The sequence below is a fragment of the Lytechinus pictus genome, chromosome 1 (genome assembly GCF_037042905.1).
Source record: "Lytechinus pictus isolate F3 Inbred chromosome 1, Lp3.0, whole genome shotgun sequence".
Classification (NCBI taxonomy): domain Eukaryota; kingdom Metazoa; phylum Echinodermata; class Echinoidea; order Temnopleuroida; family Toxopneustidae; genus Lytechinus; species Lytechinus pictus.
In genome coordinates, this window is record NC_087245.1 from 1,027,540 (window position 1) to 1,046,517 (window position 18,978).

General features: G+C 36.7%; 2 protein-coding genes across 3 annotated transcripts in view; both read left to right on the plus strand.

Moving 5' to 3' along the window:
- Positions 1 to 745: 745 nt before the first annotated feature.
- Positions 746 to 9,910, plus strand: LOC129254019 (uncharacterized). Its single transcript, XM_054892469.2, has 6 exons — positions 746 to 761; positions 3,491 to 3,702; positions 7,035 to 7,169; positions 7,771 to 7,962; positions 9,283 to 9,343; positions 9,828 to 9,910. The coding sequence occupies exons 1-6, from the start codon at positions 746 to 748 to the stop codon at positions 9,908 to 9,910; spliced, it is 699 nt and encodes a 232-aa protein (XP_054748444.2).
- Positions 9,911 to 17,917: 8,007 nt separating this feature from the next.
- Positions 17,918 to 18,978, plus strand: part of LOC129255485 (interaptin-like) — a 31,084-nt gene continuing 30,023 nt past the window's right edge. For both annotated transcript variants that reach the window (XM_064102195.1, XM_054893839.2), the window contains exon 1: positions 17,918 to 18,549. In XM_064102195.1, coding sequence (XP_063958265.1) covers positions 18,499 to 18,549 — 51 coding nt within the window. In that variant the 5' untranslated portion in view covers positions 17,918 to 18,498. The remainder of the gene's footprint in view (positions 18,550 to 18,978) is intronic.

Below are 18,978 nucleotides of genomic sequence, written 5' to 3' on the forward strand. Positions count from 1 at the left end.
AGATATACGTGTAGACTAAATGTAGAATTGTGTATATGGAATTCCAGCTTAGTACTCGATCTCATGAATATATTATAAATATTATGTCTTATTGTGTTCAAATTACTCTGTTTTGGTCTTATCTGGAGAATGCTTCATATAACAATCTGAAAACAGTGATGTCATTTATCTTTTCATTTGAAATTGTACGCCTGTACACGTTGATCTCAGATATCAGATTGAAATAGATCGGGTCACCATGGATTAATTTGATATGCTTGGTACTGGTTAGGGCTTCATCAATGATATATCACGTGTGTATTTGTACTCTGACGGAACCAGTCTTACATCGTCGTTCTATGTTAATACAGAAGTCTGTCATTGCTTAATCACCATCAGCTGCACCTTTTTTCTTTCTGTTCTGAATCGCCAAAGTCATAAGGGTAACTAATAAATAAACAGTTGAGCGATGTTATATTATTTGCTTTAAGAAATCGTTTCGTTGATGACTTTTTCACCCAAACATTAGAAGAAACACTCTAAAAACACTGACTAAAATTTTACCAAATATTTGGTAGAAAGGGAACATGCATGTTTGCTGGGTATTTATTTTTTACCCCATATTGGGCAAAATGCATGTTTAAAGGGTAAATTCCAACGCAACATTGCGTAAAATTTACAAAATACTTGGTATCTTTTTACCCAACCAACATGCATGTTCCCATTTTACCCAATATTGGATAAACTTTTTTTTTATAGTGAAGACATGTCTGATGTCTCAGGTATTTGCAATTGTCTCTGTCTCGTAATAGGTCGGTCCATGCTCGTACCCATTCACCTAAAATGTATTTATGTCATGTGAACAGACTGTATAGGTTGTGTATTCTTAAATCGCCTTCATAATGCGCTATCCAATAGTCGTCAAATTTAAAGCAGATTGCCATAAAGGATTTTAAAAGGTGTGAGGTCAGTGCTCAATTATTTTCAGAGCAATGATACTTTGATTTAAACCAAATAAGAAGAGTAGCAAGAATGTTTGATTCGCATTCGACTGTCTCTCGTTCCAATGGAACATTCATGTTGAACTCTCCCATCTTCTGTGGTCCATTCTTACTATGATCTAATTAGGTGAATTCAACGGGCACAGTCTTGAAACAAACCATCGGCCTTCTGGTGTAACTGTGATGACAACAGCGATAATTTGACATGTGCTATCTCGGTTGGCATGCCTCCACGTGGAACATAACATCCTGAATGATGATAGAATAGGGAGGGGTAACATTAGTAGGGGTCTAGGGTAAAGGTTTGGCTTTGGAGGGGTAACATGAGTAGGGGTATTTATGCTGGGAACGGATAACACGAGGGGGGTAAAGCCAGGGTTATGCTGGGAATGGATAACATGAGGGGGGTAAAGCCAAGGTTATGCTGGGAATGGATAACATGAGGGGGGTAAAGCCACGGTTATGCTGGGAATGGATAACATGAGGGGGGGTAAAGCCAAGGTTATGCTGGGAACGGATAACACGAGGGGGGTAAAGCCAGGGTTATGCTGGGAATGGATAACATGAGGGGGGTAAAGCCACGGTTATGCTGGGAATGGATAACATGAGTGGGGGTAAAGCCACGGTTATGCTGGGAATGGATAACATGAGGGGGGGGGGGTAAAGCCAAGGTTATGCTGGGAATGGATAACATGAGGGGGGGGGGTAAAGCCAAGGTTATGCTGGGAATGGATAACATGAGGGGGGTAAAGCCAAGGTTATGCTGGGAATGGATAACATGAGTGGGGTAAAGCCAGGGTTATGCTGGGAATTGATAACATGAGTGGGGTAAAGCCAAGGTTATGCTGGGAATGGATAACATGAGGGGGTAAAGCCAGGGTTATGCTGGGAATGGATAACATGAGGGGGGTAAAGCCAGGGTTATGCTGGGAATGGATAGCATGAGGGGGGGTAAAGCCAAGGTTATGCTGGGAACGGATAACATGAGGGGGTAAAGCCAAGGTTATGCTGGGAATGGATAACATGAGGGGGTAAAGCCAGGGTTATGCTGGGAATGGATAGCATGAGGGGGGTAAAGCCAGGGTTATGCTGGGAATGGATAACATGAGGGGGTAAAGCCAGGGTTATGCTGGGAATGGATAACATGAGGGGGGTAAAGCCAGGGTTATGCTGGGAATGGATAACATGAGGGGGGTAAAGCCAAGGTTATGCTGGGAATGGATAACATGAGGGGGTAAAGCCAAGGTTATGCTGGGAATGGATAACATGAGGGGGGGGGGGTAAAGCCAAGGTTATGCTGGGAATGGATAACATGAGGGGGGTTAAAGTTCTGATGAGGATGGGGCAGAGAGAAAATGGTGTAGAGCAAAAAGTCAAAATGAGAGAGGAAGAAAACTTTTGTGTGGAGAATTATGGAAAGCGTAAAAACGAATTAATCGTGACCTTTTTTAAAAGTTGTTGAAAGTGAAAAGAAATTGTCCGACATATAAAAATGGTTTTGTCCTAAATCATCTAGTCAATAATTGGCATAAGGAGAATGATGATGATGAGGGATGCAAGATAACTCTAATGTAGGTAAATTAAGTACATCTGGCTTGAACATCTTCACCTTGAAGTAGTCTAGGAAGACAAACTTTTTTTGCCAAAAATATAAAAAACAACATCAAGATTCCATATAATCGCAACTCTCCATTAAATCAGACCATAAGGGCACTATAAGAATGTTCATTTATCATCGCTTGTCAGTTGAAGTCGTAGTCTCTTGTCTCGAGGATTATTAATGAAAAGAATTAAATAGCACCTTTCAAAGCCATTGGACGTGTCTGAGCTGTAAGACTAGTCCAAATGAATGGATATACTGACTTCATAGATGTGTTTATCAATGGAACAGTTGTATCATATAAGTTGATGCCAGATGGAATAAAGAAACGTTGATGTATCTTTCCATTTTCATATAATATCTTGAGGAATATACTCCCCCATGCCAGGTGTATTCAAAGTTATTTCGTGTGGTGAGAATTTGTTTTTTTACGTATCACTTTTTACTTCATCTTAAATATTCATCGTTCGGATTGTTTGTCCTATTCGACCAGCTTTTCTGCAATGTTTCGAGATCGAATATGTCCTAGGTTTGGTTATGATATCATGTTGATGTGGTATTCAAGTATATTGGAGGTGTAACTTTGCCTATTAAACTTCCATTGATTCCTTCCATCACCAAGATTTGCCACACTTCGCCGCACTTCTCCAAAATCAAGAAACTGAATTCATCTCTGTTTTTGAAGAGGAAACCGTATTTTCTGTTTTGTTTTTAATCAATTGTGATATCTATGTTAAAATGTCACTGTTTTCCTTTTAATCTTGAGGATTGTTGATAGGTAAACAAAAGTCGTTTCTACAGAACAATTTTCCTCTTCTTTTTGGTGAGGATATCTTATGGGACGTTAAAGATGCGCAATACGTCTTATGATTCCATCTCTTCCATTTTATCATTTTTCTTGAACCAATAGGTGACCTGTTGCTGGTGGTGAAGAGCAAAGATGTCACCCAGGAGCAGCAGGAGAAAGAACTCCAGGTCTCCAAGAGGGAGTGTGGTCAGCTCCGCCGGGAGATGCTTGCTAATGAGTCCGTCCTCAAACAACGCCTTGGGGAGGAGGAGGCGAGGAGAGAAGTGGTGGAGCAACAGCTTCGGATCGTTGAGGAGAGAGCAGATGCATTGCAGGTTGGTAGAGATACGAGATGGTGGTGGTGGTGGTGGAGGCGGTGGTTGTGGTGGTGGTAGAGGTGGTGAGGATGTTGGTATTTATGGTAAAGGGATATGTTGAGAGTGGTGGTAATTATGATGTTGCTAGTGTTTGCAGCAGGCCTAGATTTAGATTTAGATTTATTCATTTTCCGTTCACAAAGCACAACAAAATCAAACAATACATAGTCAAATTTAAAGTACAACATCAATCGGAATAAGGTATAAACAATGAGAACTAATGCAAAATAAAGTAAATTTGCCAAGAAAAGCAAAGCTTGTATGGGAGGCAAGCCTCCGTAACTTAGTTTCAATACGTATATTACAAAAGGAGAGACGGAAGACAGTTTAAAAGGAGGCTATACAAAATATCGAAGGTAACAACGAAAGAGTGACACAAATTAGAATCAATGATAGTAATAACAATAAAAAAAATAATAACAATATGGTTACAATAATTGTGATAATGAGGGAGGAACAGAGAGGCAAATGTAGGGAGAGAGGGGGTGCAGGTACAATTGGAGGTGCAAAGAGGAGCATGGCAGGTGCGGGAACAGGTCGGCAGGCAAGTTGTATCCTGGGAGGTAAAAAAAAAACAACGTTTTTGTTGTATATAGATTTGGTTATATGGTAGATTGACTTGTTTGTGTAAAGTATTGGCAAATAAGCATCTTTTTAAGGTTATGTTTAAAAATTGTGATGCTTGGGGATTCCTTAAAGGCGTTGGGCAAGGAATTCCAATATAAGGGACCAGAAAAGACAAAATAATTTTTTGCAAGTAAAGTTCGGGTTGAAGGTGTTCGTACATAAATTGGCCGTGTTGGAACAGATATATATCATTAACTTAAAGGATTTTATTTTCAAAAAATAATTTATCTGTGTGACATCTGAAATGTGTATGAAATATTATCCTAAGTGTTTTTTTCTGTAACAAAAGTATCCTATGTAATTGTGTTTGAATTGCACAACCCCATGCCAAAATACCGTAACTAATGTATGGTAATTTTAATGTTTGATATAGTGTAAGTAGTGTACGAGATGGAAGAAAAAAATTGAGCTTGTTGATAATTCCAATATTTCTTGAAATTGTTTTGCATATATTGTCGATGTGTGGTTTCCATGATAATTTATTATCAATAAGTACACCCAAGAATTTTGTTTCAGAAACATTGTCAAGGACAGTGTTTTCAAAAATGAGATTGTCGGGCAAACTATTTATTATATTACTAAAGCCCCTATCCCACTTATTCGGAATCAGCAGGAATTAAGCAGAAGCTGGAAAGAAAAAAATATTCAAAAAATCTATAAATTTTTGGGAGGAACTTATGAATTCACCAAACTGGAGTTGAAACTCAGTAAATTGACCAGGTGTATCATCTTACACTAGTCAAAATGAACCGAAATGGAGTCAGATTGATAATTCGTGCTATGTTCTTGGACATTCTAAATATCCTGACTACATTCTGAGTGCATTCGAAATATTTTTGTCATTTCTTTTGGCCGTCCCGAAGGTTTTGGTCATGTTCAAAACATTCGAGGGATATTTTCGAACGGTGTTCGAAGTAGATTTAAATGACCAACTGGTGGTCAAACAATAGTCCTTTCATTCAGGCCAATTCTGCTTGATTCGGAATAAGTGTGATGGGGGCTTAAATAACATGTAATTGGTCTTTTGTAAGTTAAGTGAGAATTTATTTGCCTTGATCCATTCAGTCACATGCATGAGTTCAGAGTTAACAATCCTAATAAGTTGGTTTATGTTATCATGAGAAAAGAAAATGTTGGAATCATCAGCAAAGAGTATGAATGGAAGTAAATTTGAAGTTTTGTGGATGTCATTAATGTAGGTGATAAAAAGAAGAGGGCCGAGTAAGCTACCCTGTGGTACCACGAATGTAATTGGAAGGTTGGATGAATTGTGATTATTTATTGATACAAAATGAGTCCTATCTGTAAGGTAGCTCTTGAACCACTCCAAGGCCTTCCCCCTAATACCGTAATGAGATAGTTTATGCAAAAGAATTTCGTGGTTAATGGTGTCGAAGGCCTTGGAGAAGTCCAGGAAAATACCGACAGTATGACAACCTTTATTTAGTGGAAGTAGTGATTTTGTTAATGAAAGATAAAATTGCATGCGAGGTGCTGTGATTTTCGCGAAACCCAAATTGAAAGTCCGAAAAGATATTGTTTTTTTAAAGAACGTACTAGTTCGTGTATGGACAAGTTTTTCAAGAATTTTTGATAACGAGGTGAGCAATGATATGGGACGGTAGTTAGAGACGAGCTGATTATCTCCTTTTTTTAAAAGAGGGACTACTTTTGTGATTTTCATAAGATTGGGTACCCGTTCTGTTAAAAATATGCACCAAAGGATCGACGATAGCCAAAATAATTGTCTTAAGTAGGAAGTTGGAAATACCGTCAAACCCCGGGCACTTTTTGGACTGCAGACTGTTAACAATATTTATAATTTCTCTTGAACTTGTGGGATTAAAAAATATGGAGTTTGGGTTTGGGTTGTCGAGAAAATTGTTGTAAGATTTATTCGTTTGAGGAATTTTGCTTGCTAAATTGTTGCCAACTTGTGAAAAATATGAATTAAACTCTTTTGCTATTATGTTATTGTCATCAGTGATGGTATTGTTTGATTTTATTTTTGTAATTGTAGAACTCTTCTTCTTATTGTTTAATTCACCATTGATGATTTTCCATGTGTTCTTCATATCATTTTTGTATAAATCGAGTTGAGAATTGTAATATTTTTTTTTCGCAATACGAAGTAAAGATGTAAGAGTGTTTTTTATATGAAGTGTACTTGTAGCGAGATGTATCACTTGGTTTAGTTATGTATTTATAATATAAGTTGTTCTTGTGGTTGATGGATCTTAAGAGTGATTTAGTAATCCAAGGGTGGATAGGGATCTTTTTATAATTTGATCTTCTGTTAGTTGTAAGGGGAACTACTGAAAGACTGTATTTGTGATAGTGATGGTGGTAAGTATACCCTTGTGATGGATTGTATGGATGACGATGGTGATAGTGATGAAGTTGAGACAGTGATGTTTATGCACGATGATGAAGCTCATTGATGATAACCATTGGTGGTGCACCAATTCGGTCATGATCTGGCGTTATAGTAAAACTTTAACGATGATGATGATTACGATGTTGTATGATGAAAAAGAACAGCGTTGCGAATCAAATGTTGGTAAATACAGTGGAACCATACCATGTCTTGAAAGCCAAGACACCCCCCCCCCCCCGATTATTCTGTAAATCTCTCCTTGTTTCTTTCTATTCCACGAATCAAGGCACACCTTCACGACATTTGCAAGGGCGCCCCCTCTCAGAGTGAAGTGAAAAGTGCACCACCCGATGTCACGATATCAGATGAAACCGCTACTACCTCAGAAGATACACCTTCACATACCAAACAAACAGATCAGGTACCCACTATATCAAACTTTTTCAATTCATCAACCCTTACCAATTTTACTAATCACAACATGAATTCTATTCACGAAGTTTTATGACATGATTATGATTCAATGCATTTTACTCTAACCAAACTGAAATCTGTATAATAAAGTCCCAACACTTTTGTTAACACTCTTCTTCAATATTCGTGTTTTTTTACATGATATACTTTTAATATGGAATTAATCTTTCAGAATATAAGATGAATATTTTACTTTCTTGTATCACCATTTTCAATAAAACATATTAATGTTTGTAGCAATAGCTATGTAGTTATTAGAAAGGATTTGCTTCTCTATTTCCTGCTTCGGTCTATTCCAATATGCTGTGTGTTGTTGCTTTCATCCAGTCGAGGTAGTCCCCACAAAATGGCTTCTCACCGCTCATTCAATACTAGACATAACATATCTTAGCGCGGAAATAATGATTGAGATCTATCAGCAATTTTTTTTTAAGTTGCAAAATATTCGTGCAGTTGTAGAATTTTTGAAAAAATGAGAATACTACAGGTCATGTTGATTTATAAAACCAAAGGCGATTAGATTAGAATGAGGATTGTCTTTTAAACAGGGATTCTGGATGCAGCGAGTTACTGCACTGGAGCGTGAACTTGCCGAAGAGCGACAACGATGTCGAGCAGCAGAGAAACGAGCTGAATTATTAGGAGGTGATGTCGCTGAGGTACCCCCACAGTCACCTCGACCAGGGGAGGGAGAGGAAGCGGCACTAAGAGAACGGGAAAAGGAATTACTCAAATTTGAGGTAAGAATGTCAATAAATAGATATAAAGAATAGCTAAAGCATAAATGCGAAAATGTCTGACGATTTGATTTATTTGGAAATAAATTTTCATCACAAAACAGTAATTCTGAATTGCTTAATGATGTCATTGTTTGTAGCAAAAACAAAGAAATACGATTAGTTATTTTTGATAGATTAACATCTGCATGCCAAAGCGCACGATAAATTGTGAAACCAAGGCATGAATCAGATCGGAAGAATAACCTCGGTTCGCAATCCTCTCTTCTTAATATTAAAATGAACTACCAGCACGATAAATATCCAAATTGGCAGGATTATTTCAAACATTACATTACACCTGTGACTTTAGGGCACTTTGGCAGAATTTTGGCTATCAGGGTTTAAATACTTTCAGATTGTTTTATCGGAAGAAGTGTCCTGGATGTGACAAGGTAGATAGATGATATCTTTTTGAGTTCTAGAATCAGATCCGTAGATCTGTTAACGATGTTCTTTCAACAATTTTCTCACCTATGTACGCTGATTAAGAATTACTGATTTCAATGTTCATTGTATATTGTACATAAATGTTCTTATATATTTTTCCTTTTTTGAGGGGCATTTCGATTGTTCATGGTTAACAATTTGACATGACCTCTTTCCATCAAATCAGTAAAAGAAACAAAACAGTGACAGATTGTTGGCTGGTGATATCATAATGCAAATCTTATCAAGACTTGTAGTCTATCAGAATTCCTTCAAGAAAAGTATTGGTCCCATCTGCAGTCTATGCCTTCAGTGTCCATGTAGGTCTCGGTTTCCTCATTTTGAGGCACGTGATTCAGCCGTATCTTTGGCTATTCTAAAAATCACATGATACCTTGCAACATTAATGCGGCAAAATTGTCATTGTTTGTTGCTGTTTATTGTATCTTTTTACCAACATTTCCTAGGTCAGGAGACCTTTATGTCTGTGTCATAGGACGTTTCAGTTAATAGCCTCAAAGGTAGTATAAGTTTATATGTTGTGATGAATAGACGAGTATTTACTACAGCTTACCATGATTGGTTTCATAAACTACCCTCTCTGGTTTGGGTGCGTACTTTCAGCTTCCCTTTCTCAGTTTATGTGGCATTTTATTGAAATCTCCATAATTAAAACCCATCCAAATTATCGGAAGCGCTTTCCGATTGCACTGCCATCTCCCCATTCCCAGTTTAGATACGTGTTTACGTTTTCTAGAATTTGTATCCGACGTGAATTTAGATGATGTTTCCTCCACGATTCTGGTCTACCCGAGTTTGCTATGCCTTGTGTTTTGTTATATCTTGACACATCAGTCTCTCGAGACTATTCTCCTCAGCGGCCTCTATAAGTCAATGACCGGTGATCAGTACTACCGTATACTTTTATTCTTGTTCACTTTCTAACTTTGTAATAATTTAAACGCCATGGCCGTACGCAGCGGGGTGGAGGTCAGGGGCAGTTGCCTCCCCCTCATTTTTTTTCTAACATACATTTTTCTACAGAATATTTTTACAAAATTCACCAAAGATCTGCACAAAATCCTTCAATTTCGGTGACAAGCTCTGTCGCTTCGTTCCCTTGCTTTCGAGTTTCTATCATATTTTTATGCGCCCTGCCCCCCGGATCGTAGGTGTACTTATTTCTGAACACTAGATCAGATGCTGTCAGAATAGAGTTGAGTATTATTGTAGTTGAATTCAATATAATGGCTTCTTCTTAAATACTTGATACAAGAAGTAGCAGAAAACAAATTAAGGATTTTAGATCAGGCAGAGATAGTTTGATCGAAAACTGACTGAGACTTAGCAATACTAATGTTATATTTTAGACCATATGAATTCTGAATTGTTACTGACAGTATCTTGTGGAATCTGTCTGGCTCTCTATTTCCTTCAAAGGGATCTCATCGCAGTGGAGTTCAAAGCTAAACACTTTGAGTGACATCACTGTCTCCATCGCTTATCATCTTAAACCCAAATATAATTTTGATACATTGATAATGCCCCTTATAAAGAAACAAGTGTCTGCAGAAATTTTATTTCCTACTAATCTTTCATAATCGTATCCAGATGAAAGACAATTTGTCAATAAATATCTACATGAATCTTGAACGATGTAAATCGAGGACACATCCCCTCTTCAGAAAGAAAGAAGGGTAATTAACCTTTGACCAATAAAGAACAAAGTCAGTATTCCCTTTGTTGACAACCATTATATCTTTTTATTACCAAAATCATATTTATGAACGCATCAAAGTTATAAGCTAAACATTGAAGATGTGTGCAGGATAAAATTTGGGTAACGGTACATACGAATAAAAACTTTGGATTAAGAGTGGATCCGGGATGGGAAAGATAGTATCAGACAGACTTGGGGAAAAAATGTATATGGTTATGCATTAATTTAAAGCTGGAAACAGTAAAGATGGGAAAGGGCGATAATTACGAAAGCATTAGGGGGAATAGTCTTGTTTTTTTAATGAATTGGGGGAAAGAGAACACATCAGAATGAAAATCAAAGAAATAGTCCAGGAAATAGATAATAGATTAAGAAGAACCAGTTATAATACTTCTAGACCTTTGATCAATGTTGCGATAAATTCCAAAGCTGGTCTGGTTGGAAGCAGCGTGATTCACCTATCCCCTGTCAACCCTAACTTCCGATGTAGTGTTTGAAGGGAAGTATAGATAGGGAGGGGATCTTTTACACCCCAAGACGAGGCAAATCCTTTACAAGGTCGAGTATAATTATCGAAGTCATTATGGAAGTGTTCTCTTAGCGTTTACATTGATTATACTGTTATAGGTTGAAATTTCTTTCATTTAATTTCTGTGGAAGGCTAGAGCCAACGACCAATCTCATCCCTGCTCGCAGGATTTTTTTTTCTATGAAGTTTAGAAAACAAACCCTCGGTATATCAATTGGATTATGCATATTGATATATCCTTGTTGGGAAAAGTGGAGATGAAATAAAATTCAATTTTATTAATTATTAGAAAAAATAAAGTGTGGGAATAACTAGCATCATCAAAAAAGTATTTGGGCTTAAACTCGATTTTTAATCGGGGGGGGGGGGGAATGCTATTTTTATTAGATATTACCTGGATGGAGATAGTTTACTTTGATGGTTTAAGATAATACCATATCATCGCCTCTGGATAACCATCTACTAATTCACACATGACCATGAAGCGATAATCGCTTCCAAATTTATCACCCGTGTTCACCGAAATTATTGGCACTCAATAGCCCTAGGACCTGTCTGTAGTGCAATGCCAATAGCCTCCAAGTGTGACTCATGATATACTTCTATTTATATACATGTATGTAGTGATGTAGCACTATTTCAAATTAACTATCCCAATGGTCATCTTTACTAAACTTCTTTCATCATCCTTCTACTGTCATGCATGCACAAATCTATAACACTGTTACATTTCACTTTCTAATAAAATCGACAGTCCCGCGGAACCAGCCAAATGAAGTTGTTTCGAAATTGCTGGAGACATTTTGAAAAGGGTTGCAAATTTCAGAATGTCTATGATCTCGACTCAGTGAAACCTTGATTCTAGAATTAAACTTCCACATAACTATTCCTGATTCTCTTTCGATTGCCATCAGATGATTTTGAACACAGTTGAAAAGCCATACGAATTATTAAGATTTCCTCACAGGGCGGTTATGATAATGAAGATGATTCCATTTAACATCATCATTAATAGTTGCCCTTTGAAACTCTGTCGTATTTTTAAAGTGACATGTGATGGAATTGATTTGATGAGAGTTTAGACTCTTTCTCTTGAAGCTCCATGATCATGGTTTCATAATCACATTCTTGTTAAATAAAGATATTTTATGAGAAATTTTGTATAGGATAGCGAGTTCGGACAGATATCAACTATCAACAACTACAGAATAAACAACGAAGTTGTTCCTTTTTTATTAAAACTGAACGAATAAGTTAATGTATACTGTATACAGAAAAGTGTGCCATATCGTACCAGATTTTACATCAACTTGCCAATCAGAAATGGTACTGACGTTGACACCTTATCTCAAATGGCAAGAGGTTGGCATGTTCTACCAAACTTGATTGTATAGCCTTTTGGATGTATTTGATTATCGTAACTAAATAATATTTGTTAGAACTATAGATTACATATCGGTTGGATAAGATCGCATGAAATTGCAACAACGATTAAGTAATTAAGATAAACATTCTAGTGATGAATACTGCAGGATTTCTTCCTATTTTTTTTCTTGTTTGTACTTGAACTTTTAAAGACTGTCTGTCCGGAATAGAGGTGTGGGTCTTGGGTCCGCTTATAGGAATCTTATGTGGGAGTACATGAAAAGAGTACATGATGTATAGGGGTTAACTGGTGATGTTCAGTGCAAGGCCGTCTAGGGTTAAAATTGGAATCTGTTCTGTTAAGTTTATCGACACACCCACTAGCTGCCTCAGAGATATGTTGCTCCAGATAATCCTTATGATAACCTTTTTAGTTGCAATAGATATATTATGTTTGGCCTGCGTGTCTAGAGCTGTATGCTTAATTCATTGATATGCCTTTTAAAACTTTTCTAGCATAATTATGTTTCCAAAATATATATATAGATATTTAGAAATGAGTTTTTTTCCTCCTTTCAGTAAAACTATATAAGGTATCCACCGCGAATACTTATAGAATATTTAGTGTCAAAACCTCAACCCCACCCCACCATTTTTTAAAATCTCAGTCACCCTGTTAACCGTTTTTGATAAAAGGTCATGATTGCCAAAATGTTTATTATCGTACGGTGTTGCATTTTTCGTGTTCTTGAATATCGGGAAAGGGGCCGCTAACAAATGTTGATACATTGCCTCCTAGTTCACGGAGGGAAACAAGGGACGTTCATGATAACGTAGCATTCTACATTCACCACTTATTTTAAACGTCGCTGAACTTGATTTTGAATAACGTTCAAAGTGAAAAGCACTTTGCATCAGAAAGGTCTACTGCGTCTCTTTTAATGTAAGATCATTATTCATGAAGTCACTTAATCTAAACCCTCCCGTTATTTTCCCTGGACATGGATGCAAAAGACCAATGCAGACCATATACTTGTAAGTTCGGTATCATGACTCCATATATTTTAAGCTTTCTCTGTCACGTTAACACACCTGGCAGGAATTTAAACCATTAACTTAATTTCATGAATAATAAATGCCAGTTTATTTATGTCTAACGGTCCCACATATTCGAATTTCCGTTGGTTTTGCTCATTTCCTGTATAAAGTAACTGATCGGTTCCGACACTTAATGGCTTCGCTCCTCCCGATCTCCACTCGGCATGCTCAGAGGTCTCGAACCGCTCAAGAAAACGGATGAATGCTTTCGACGGTGATACTCATCAATCAATATGAACTCTAAAACAATGAATATAAGATAAGTCTTTAAGATATATTAATACGTAAGGGGAAGTAGGACGGTTAAGAATTATATTGAAAAAGTTAATTAATTGATATTAATAACTTCGGGTTGTAAATTTCCGGAAGTAAGATTTTCTTGATAGATATTCGAGACGCCACTAATAATGAGTGTCTGAGGATTTTTTCAAATATGAATTTTGATTAAGAACGGGGAGAGTAATATTTAAGGAAAATATTTCTAAGAGATATAAGACAAATTCAATTGTGGAATAATCCTTTTAGCAATCCAGGGTCGGAAAAGTGAACCAAAAATAGATTTTAAAAGCGAAATCCTGCCCTAAGCTAAAGACTTGTATGAAGAGATGCAAGAAAATTCAGACCCAAATCGGCCAAAGGTTGATTAGAAGCACGAAACTATTAAATCTCGTTTTCTTCGTTGTTTAGTAAAAGCACGGTATTTAAAAGAAAAAACATCTTTATTGAATTCTCACTATTATTACCTCATGCGTTTAAACACTAAACTGAAAATTACGAATTACGCATGGATGAAATAAAAAAAAAAATTAAAGGAAATATGTAGTTCTAATGCTGAACAGATGGAATGAGAGATCAGATGTCAGGTAAAAGAGTTTCTAGTTATTGTTTTTTGGGGGGAGCGGTGTAGATCCTTGATTTTTTTCTTTCTTTCGGGGATAGATGAATTTTCCTTTAAATGCTTTCTAATAGAGGTCCTCTATATACATGTACCTAACGGTATAACTTTTGATGAAAACAAAAGTCGTAATCAATATATCTCATGTTAACGGAGAAGACTTGTATAGTGGCACCTTGTTAAGCTATAACACGGAAGGGAGGTTTTATGATCTTATTCTATGGATATAACCAGATCACAAGATGTTTTCATTTTATCTGACTACATAACTGTCTTCTCATGAGACCGACCATACTCCCCTATCCCCCCCCCCCCTCTCTCTCTCTCTCTCTCTCTTTCCTTTCTTTCTATCGTTTCCTATCCCACCTATTATGCTGATGCCAATTTTACAACAACAAAAAAATGTCCTTTATGAAATTATGTAAAGTTTTGATCTTCAGTGAAGTTTCACTCTTTTTCTGCTGAAGGAGTAATGTGTTTAATTGGAAATAGGATAAGAATTTTGCTTCTTTTTTTATCCCTATCCCTCCCCTCCCTCCCTCCTTTTCTCCCCTCCCTCTCCCCCCTCTCTCCCATTGGCGGCGGAAGCCAACAATTTTAGGGGGGACCACCAAAATTTTTTGACAAAAAAAAAGGTTATCAACCCCCCACCTCAAATTTAGGGGGGACACGACCCCCCCCCCCCCGCTTCTGCCGCCTTTGCTCTCTCCCTCTCTCCCCCTCTCTCTCTTCCTCTCTCTCATCTTCCTTGACGCCGTAATGAGACCCATCAATCTAAAGAATGATGATGTTGGGAGGCAGTTAGCCGAGGTAAAAAGACGGGAAGTAGCAAAAAGGAAGTACCGTTAAATCTCAGTGAACTGAAAATAGAGTTCCAAGCCAGTCAGTCACTATGATTACAAAGATAACACTTGTCAGAATATCATAAAAGATGGTCTTAATTTAGACCAATATCATAAACACGGACGCTCTCTAAATTTCATCCGTTCTTTTTTTGTATTCTCATATCCTGGTATGCCTTTTTGGAATTTTGCTCTTACAGAAATAGTTTAAAATGAAACTGTAATTCATTCCACTATAAATGAATTGCTTAAATAGATATCAGGCCTGTATTGGACACAGAGAAGCCTAACATGTTGGAAAGCGTAATGTTGAAATTCTTCTAGTATCTTGTTTCTATATTAAGTCAGCATATCTTAAATACTTTTTTCGTATACCGTTTTAAGAAAAAATTGTAGCAAGCAAATGTAATCGCAATCGACCCCATGTGTGATTCTCTTCATCATTATAATGTAACAGCTCAATACATTTTCATAATTAAATGCTACAGTCTTTCAAAATTTGTGAAATATTCGTCTGAACGAATAATAAGGATATAACACTATATCATAATGTCGAAAATAATCAATTAAATAAAACAGTCTGTTGGCATAGTAACAGTGAATTTAATTCAATTTTTTTGTGCTGCATATCATTTGGATTTTTTTTTCTTGCATAGAAAGATTTTATTCAAAATCAAACACGAAAACAATTAAATTTACATAAAAATCAAGAAGCGAACATGTTTCCACAATAGCGTTTCAATACATTCTTAAAAGAACTAAAAGGCAACCGATCAACCTTACAACGTATCGAAAAAATAAGATATTTAGCGTGAAAAATGTATTGAGCGTCAGGGCAACCAAACAAAAATTAATTCTTATTTCAAATACACGTCATTGTTCCAAAAAGAGGTTTGGGAGTTCTGAGTAAATTGTTGAGTTACAGGGCAGTCCATTTCATTTGGATAATGACAAGAAGCATTTTGCGGATAGCCTCGGAAATCGAGAACAAAGTTGGTATCCCTGAGTAATTTATTCTGATGCGATGTCAGTAGTTCCTGGATGCGCGCGCATCCTTTCCGTTTGCCATCGATATCAAGAACTCTGATTTATAATCACAATGCGTACGAATTAAAAGAAAACACACTTTCTGGCGATAGATATGAGATGTTTTCACCCACCACAGTATAGTATCAAGTGTGACACCAAGGAACTATGGTGAAACCAACATTTGGAAAGTTGCAACATGTGGGCTAACATATGATGGTTTACAAGTGAGTGAACTCCTTCTTGGTTAACTCACTGCGTAATGTAGCGCTCTTAAAAGTGTTCTTTCTTTTCGTGTTAATGTGTTATCCTGATTACTTCTTCGAAAAGAACACCATCATTAACCACCCACCCAAACATGGATGCTGTGGATTCTTATCTAGTGAGTATAGAATGATTTATTGGCAAGGTTTCTCGAAGAACTATCTTAGAGAGGGGGAGGGTTGATAATGAGAGAAACACATTAAAGAACCAAACGAAGAATATACTTTAATTAGATTTTAAAAATCGTATAAATTATTCGGGGAATACATCAATTCATTTAATCAGAAAAAATGACTGACATGGATATATTATTATTGGTTATCAAACGGGAAATAAGTTTTCTGTCTCTTTGCATTTATCATCATCTTTATGGAAATGTAAAAAGATTTGATGGAACGTATTGATATGACGAATTAATGTATATTAACATTCATCAGTTCTTCATATAGGCATCCATTCATGTTTTCGTCTATTCCGTCAGATAGGATTATGATTTTGCACATCACAGTTACTATTGTACTATTACAAGCGGGTCTGAGGTGCGGAGGTGGTGAAGTTCTGTGCTAATATAGGCTCATGGTTGAAAACATGTTTACAACTTTATACTGACAGTATATCTAGTGCATTTTAAGTTGAATTACTTAACCTTCACAACCTTGGATATTGGTAAACCAGCCTTGAGTCTAGCTAACATAACTCTTCACATGTTCGCTGTCAATGTCATCAAAAGTAATTTAATTTACAATCTAGGGTGCAGTGACAGTGGAATTATAGATAGCTGTTTGAACTTCCTATTCAATCAATTATCCTAATTATGCATATGAAGATGCCTCCCAAATTAGGAAATTTACGTTTGCGTACTACCCATCTGCTTAATTTAAGATATTTCAATGTCTGAAAAATGAATTTGCTTTGTAAGGAAACGGCCTTTACTGTACATCCATGGTTGAAGATAAAGTCAAACTAATCATGTTTTTAGAACTCGCTCTCTTCTTCCATTTGGACACTGCTTCAAGAATCTTTTTTTTAATACTTATGATTAAAATATGACGATAAAAATATGTGCAAATCTGAACACTTCTAAATTCGGAATTATGTTGTTGCTATAAAGCCCTATTTCTGTGTGCCATGTCTGATATTTTCAACTTTGTGCAGTTCATTTATTCAATTTTTTCCTTGTGTATGTTTTGCATTTCAATGTACACTCTTAAAAATGTTGGGCAACATAAATTATACTGTCCAGATAAAAAGATTTGTCAAACTCTGGGAAGTTTTCAACCAATACTTTGTACTTTTCACGCAAAGCACACATTTTTGGTTTAGAACTACCCAGAATTGGATTAAGTTTTAACCAATTGATTTGTGGACAGTATGTTGCCCAACATTTTTAAGAGTGTACAAACGAACATTGTAGTTCACTTCTCATGTTGCGAGAATTAACCTCCCCAACAAGTTTCAAAGTAGCATTGCTTGAATTATATAATCACCTTAATCCAGGAGACACGGGTGTACTTTAAAGTGGAACTAGTGATTTATCAGAGAAACCACCCACTTCCCCAGACACTAGGGTCCCACGCACTCGAACACGCACCCTATCCTACGCACACACTCTGTTAGCACACACACCGTTAACACACACACCGTTAACGCATCGTTAATCTCTATGGCCAGCACACAGCTACACGTGCGCGCTCTTATTAGAGAAATCTTATGAAGACGACAATGATACGCCCTATTCACCGATTGCCAGTGATCGTGGCATTAGCCAATTGGCATTGATCTTGTGATAGGTGAATTGATCGCCTTTCTTATGTACCATGTCTTCTTTCCATTCTTTAATACTGCAGGATTATTAGGTTTGTTTCAATCGTTCTTGTTTGAATCGCAAATAGGTGTGTAAACCGACGCGTGAATGAGATGCTCAGGAACTTTCGAGTTTGAACTTGGCTATTAATTTGAAAGAACGTGCTTTTATTTCACTGTATCCTGATCAAGTACTTTCATAAACTATGTAACTTAGCATGGCGGGTGTAATTTGCGACAAAACGTCTCAGTGATCAGCAATACAGGAACTTCAAGATTATGTGGGGTATTATCGAAGTTGATACCGTTTTCTTGTCACGAAATGGAAAAGAAATATAGTTCTACTGAGAGACATTTTGTCGTAGCTATGGATTTTCTTTGTACGTTCGATGATACAACTGCGTAACTTTGAATCTGTACTTTTATCGACTATTTTGAGTTAAGTAGTTTTGAAGTCGCAGATCTTTGGACACCTTTCTGGTTCTTTGTTGTAAATTTGGAATTAAAGAAGGAAGGATACCCTGACAGCATGATGAACGGAATGAATGGACTATCGGATAGTCACTACTACAGCAATTTGGTAAACTAGTTTCTTTAATCATTTTTCTATGAGGATGGGTAGGTCTTCAACTTTTTTATCTAAATGGTTATGCAAAATGTTTATATAGTTTTCATGAAATATATTATCTCATTCGCTTTTAATTTAATGTCCAGAAACAAATGCTGTCAAAAATGATTGTAGGCATCCATACAGTCATGAACAAAGGTTCCACTAATTTTCGACAGTATTGGTATAGTTACGATGTGACAAGGTCAAAAGATGAAGATAACATAGCTTTTCTTCTCTGGCCATTCGATGTACGTTTCGGATTTGAAGCACGCCTCAATCGAAAGCAAAGAGTTTTGAATGGGATTTTAAAAAGCACAAACTATGATGGTTTAGAAAAAAATGTAGTCTAGGTGAGGCAAGGCCAATGTTACGGGGTGAGGGCAAATGTCATCAACTTCA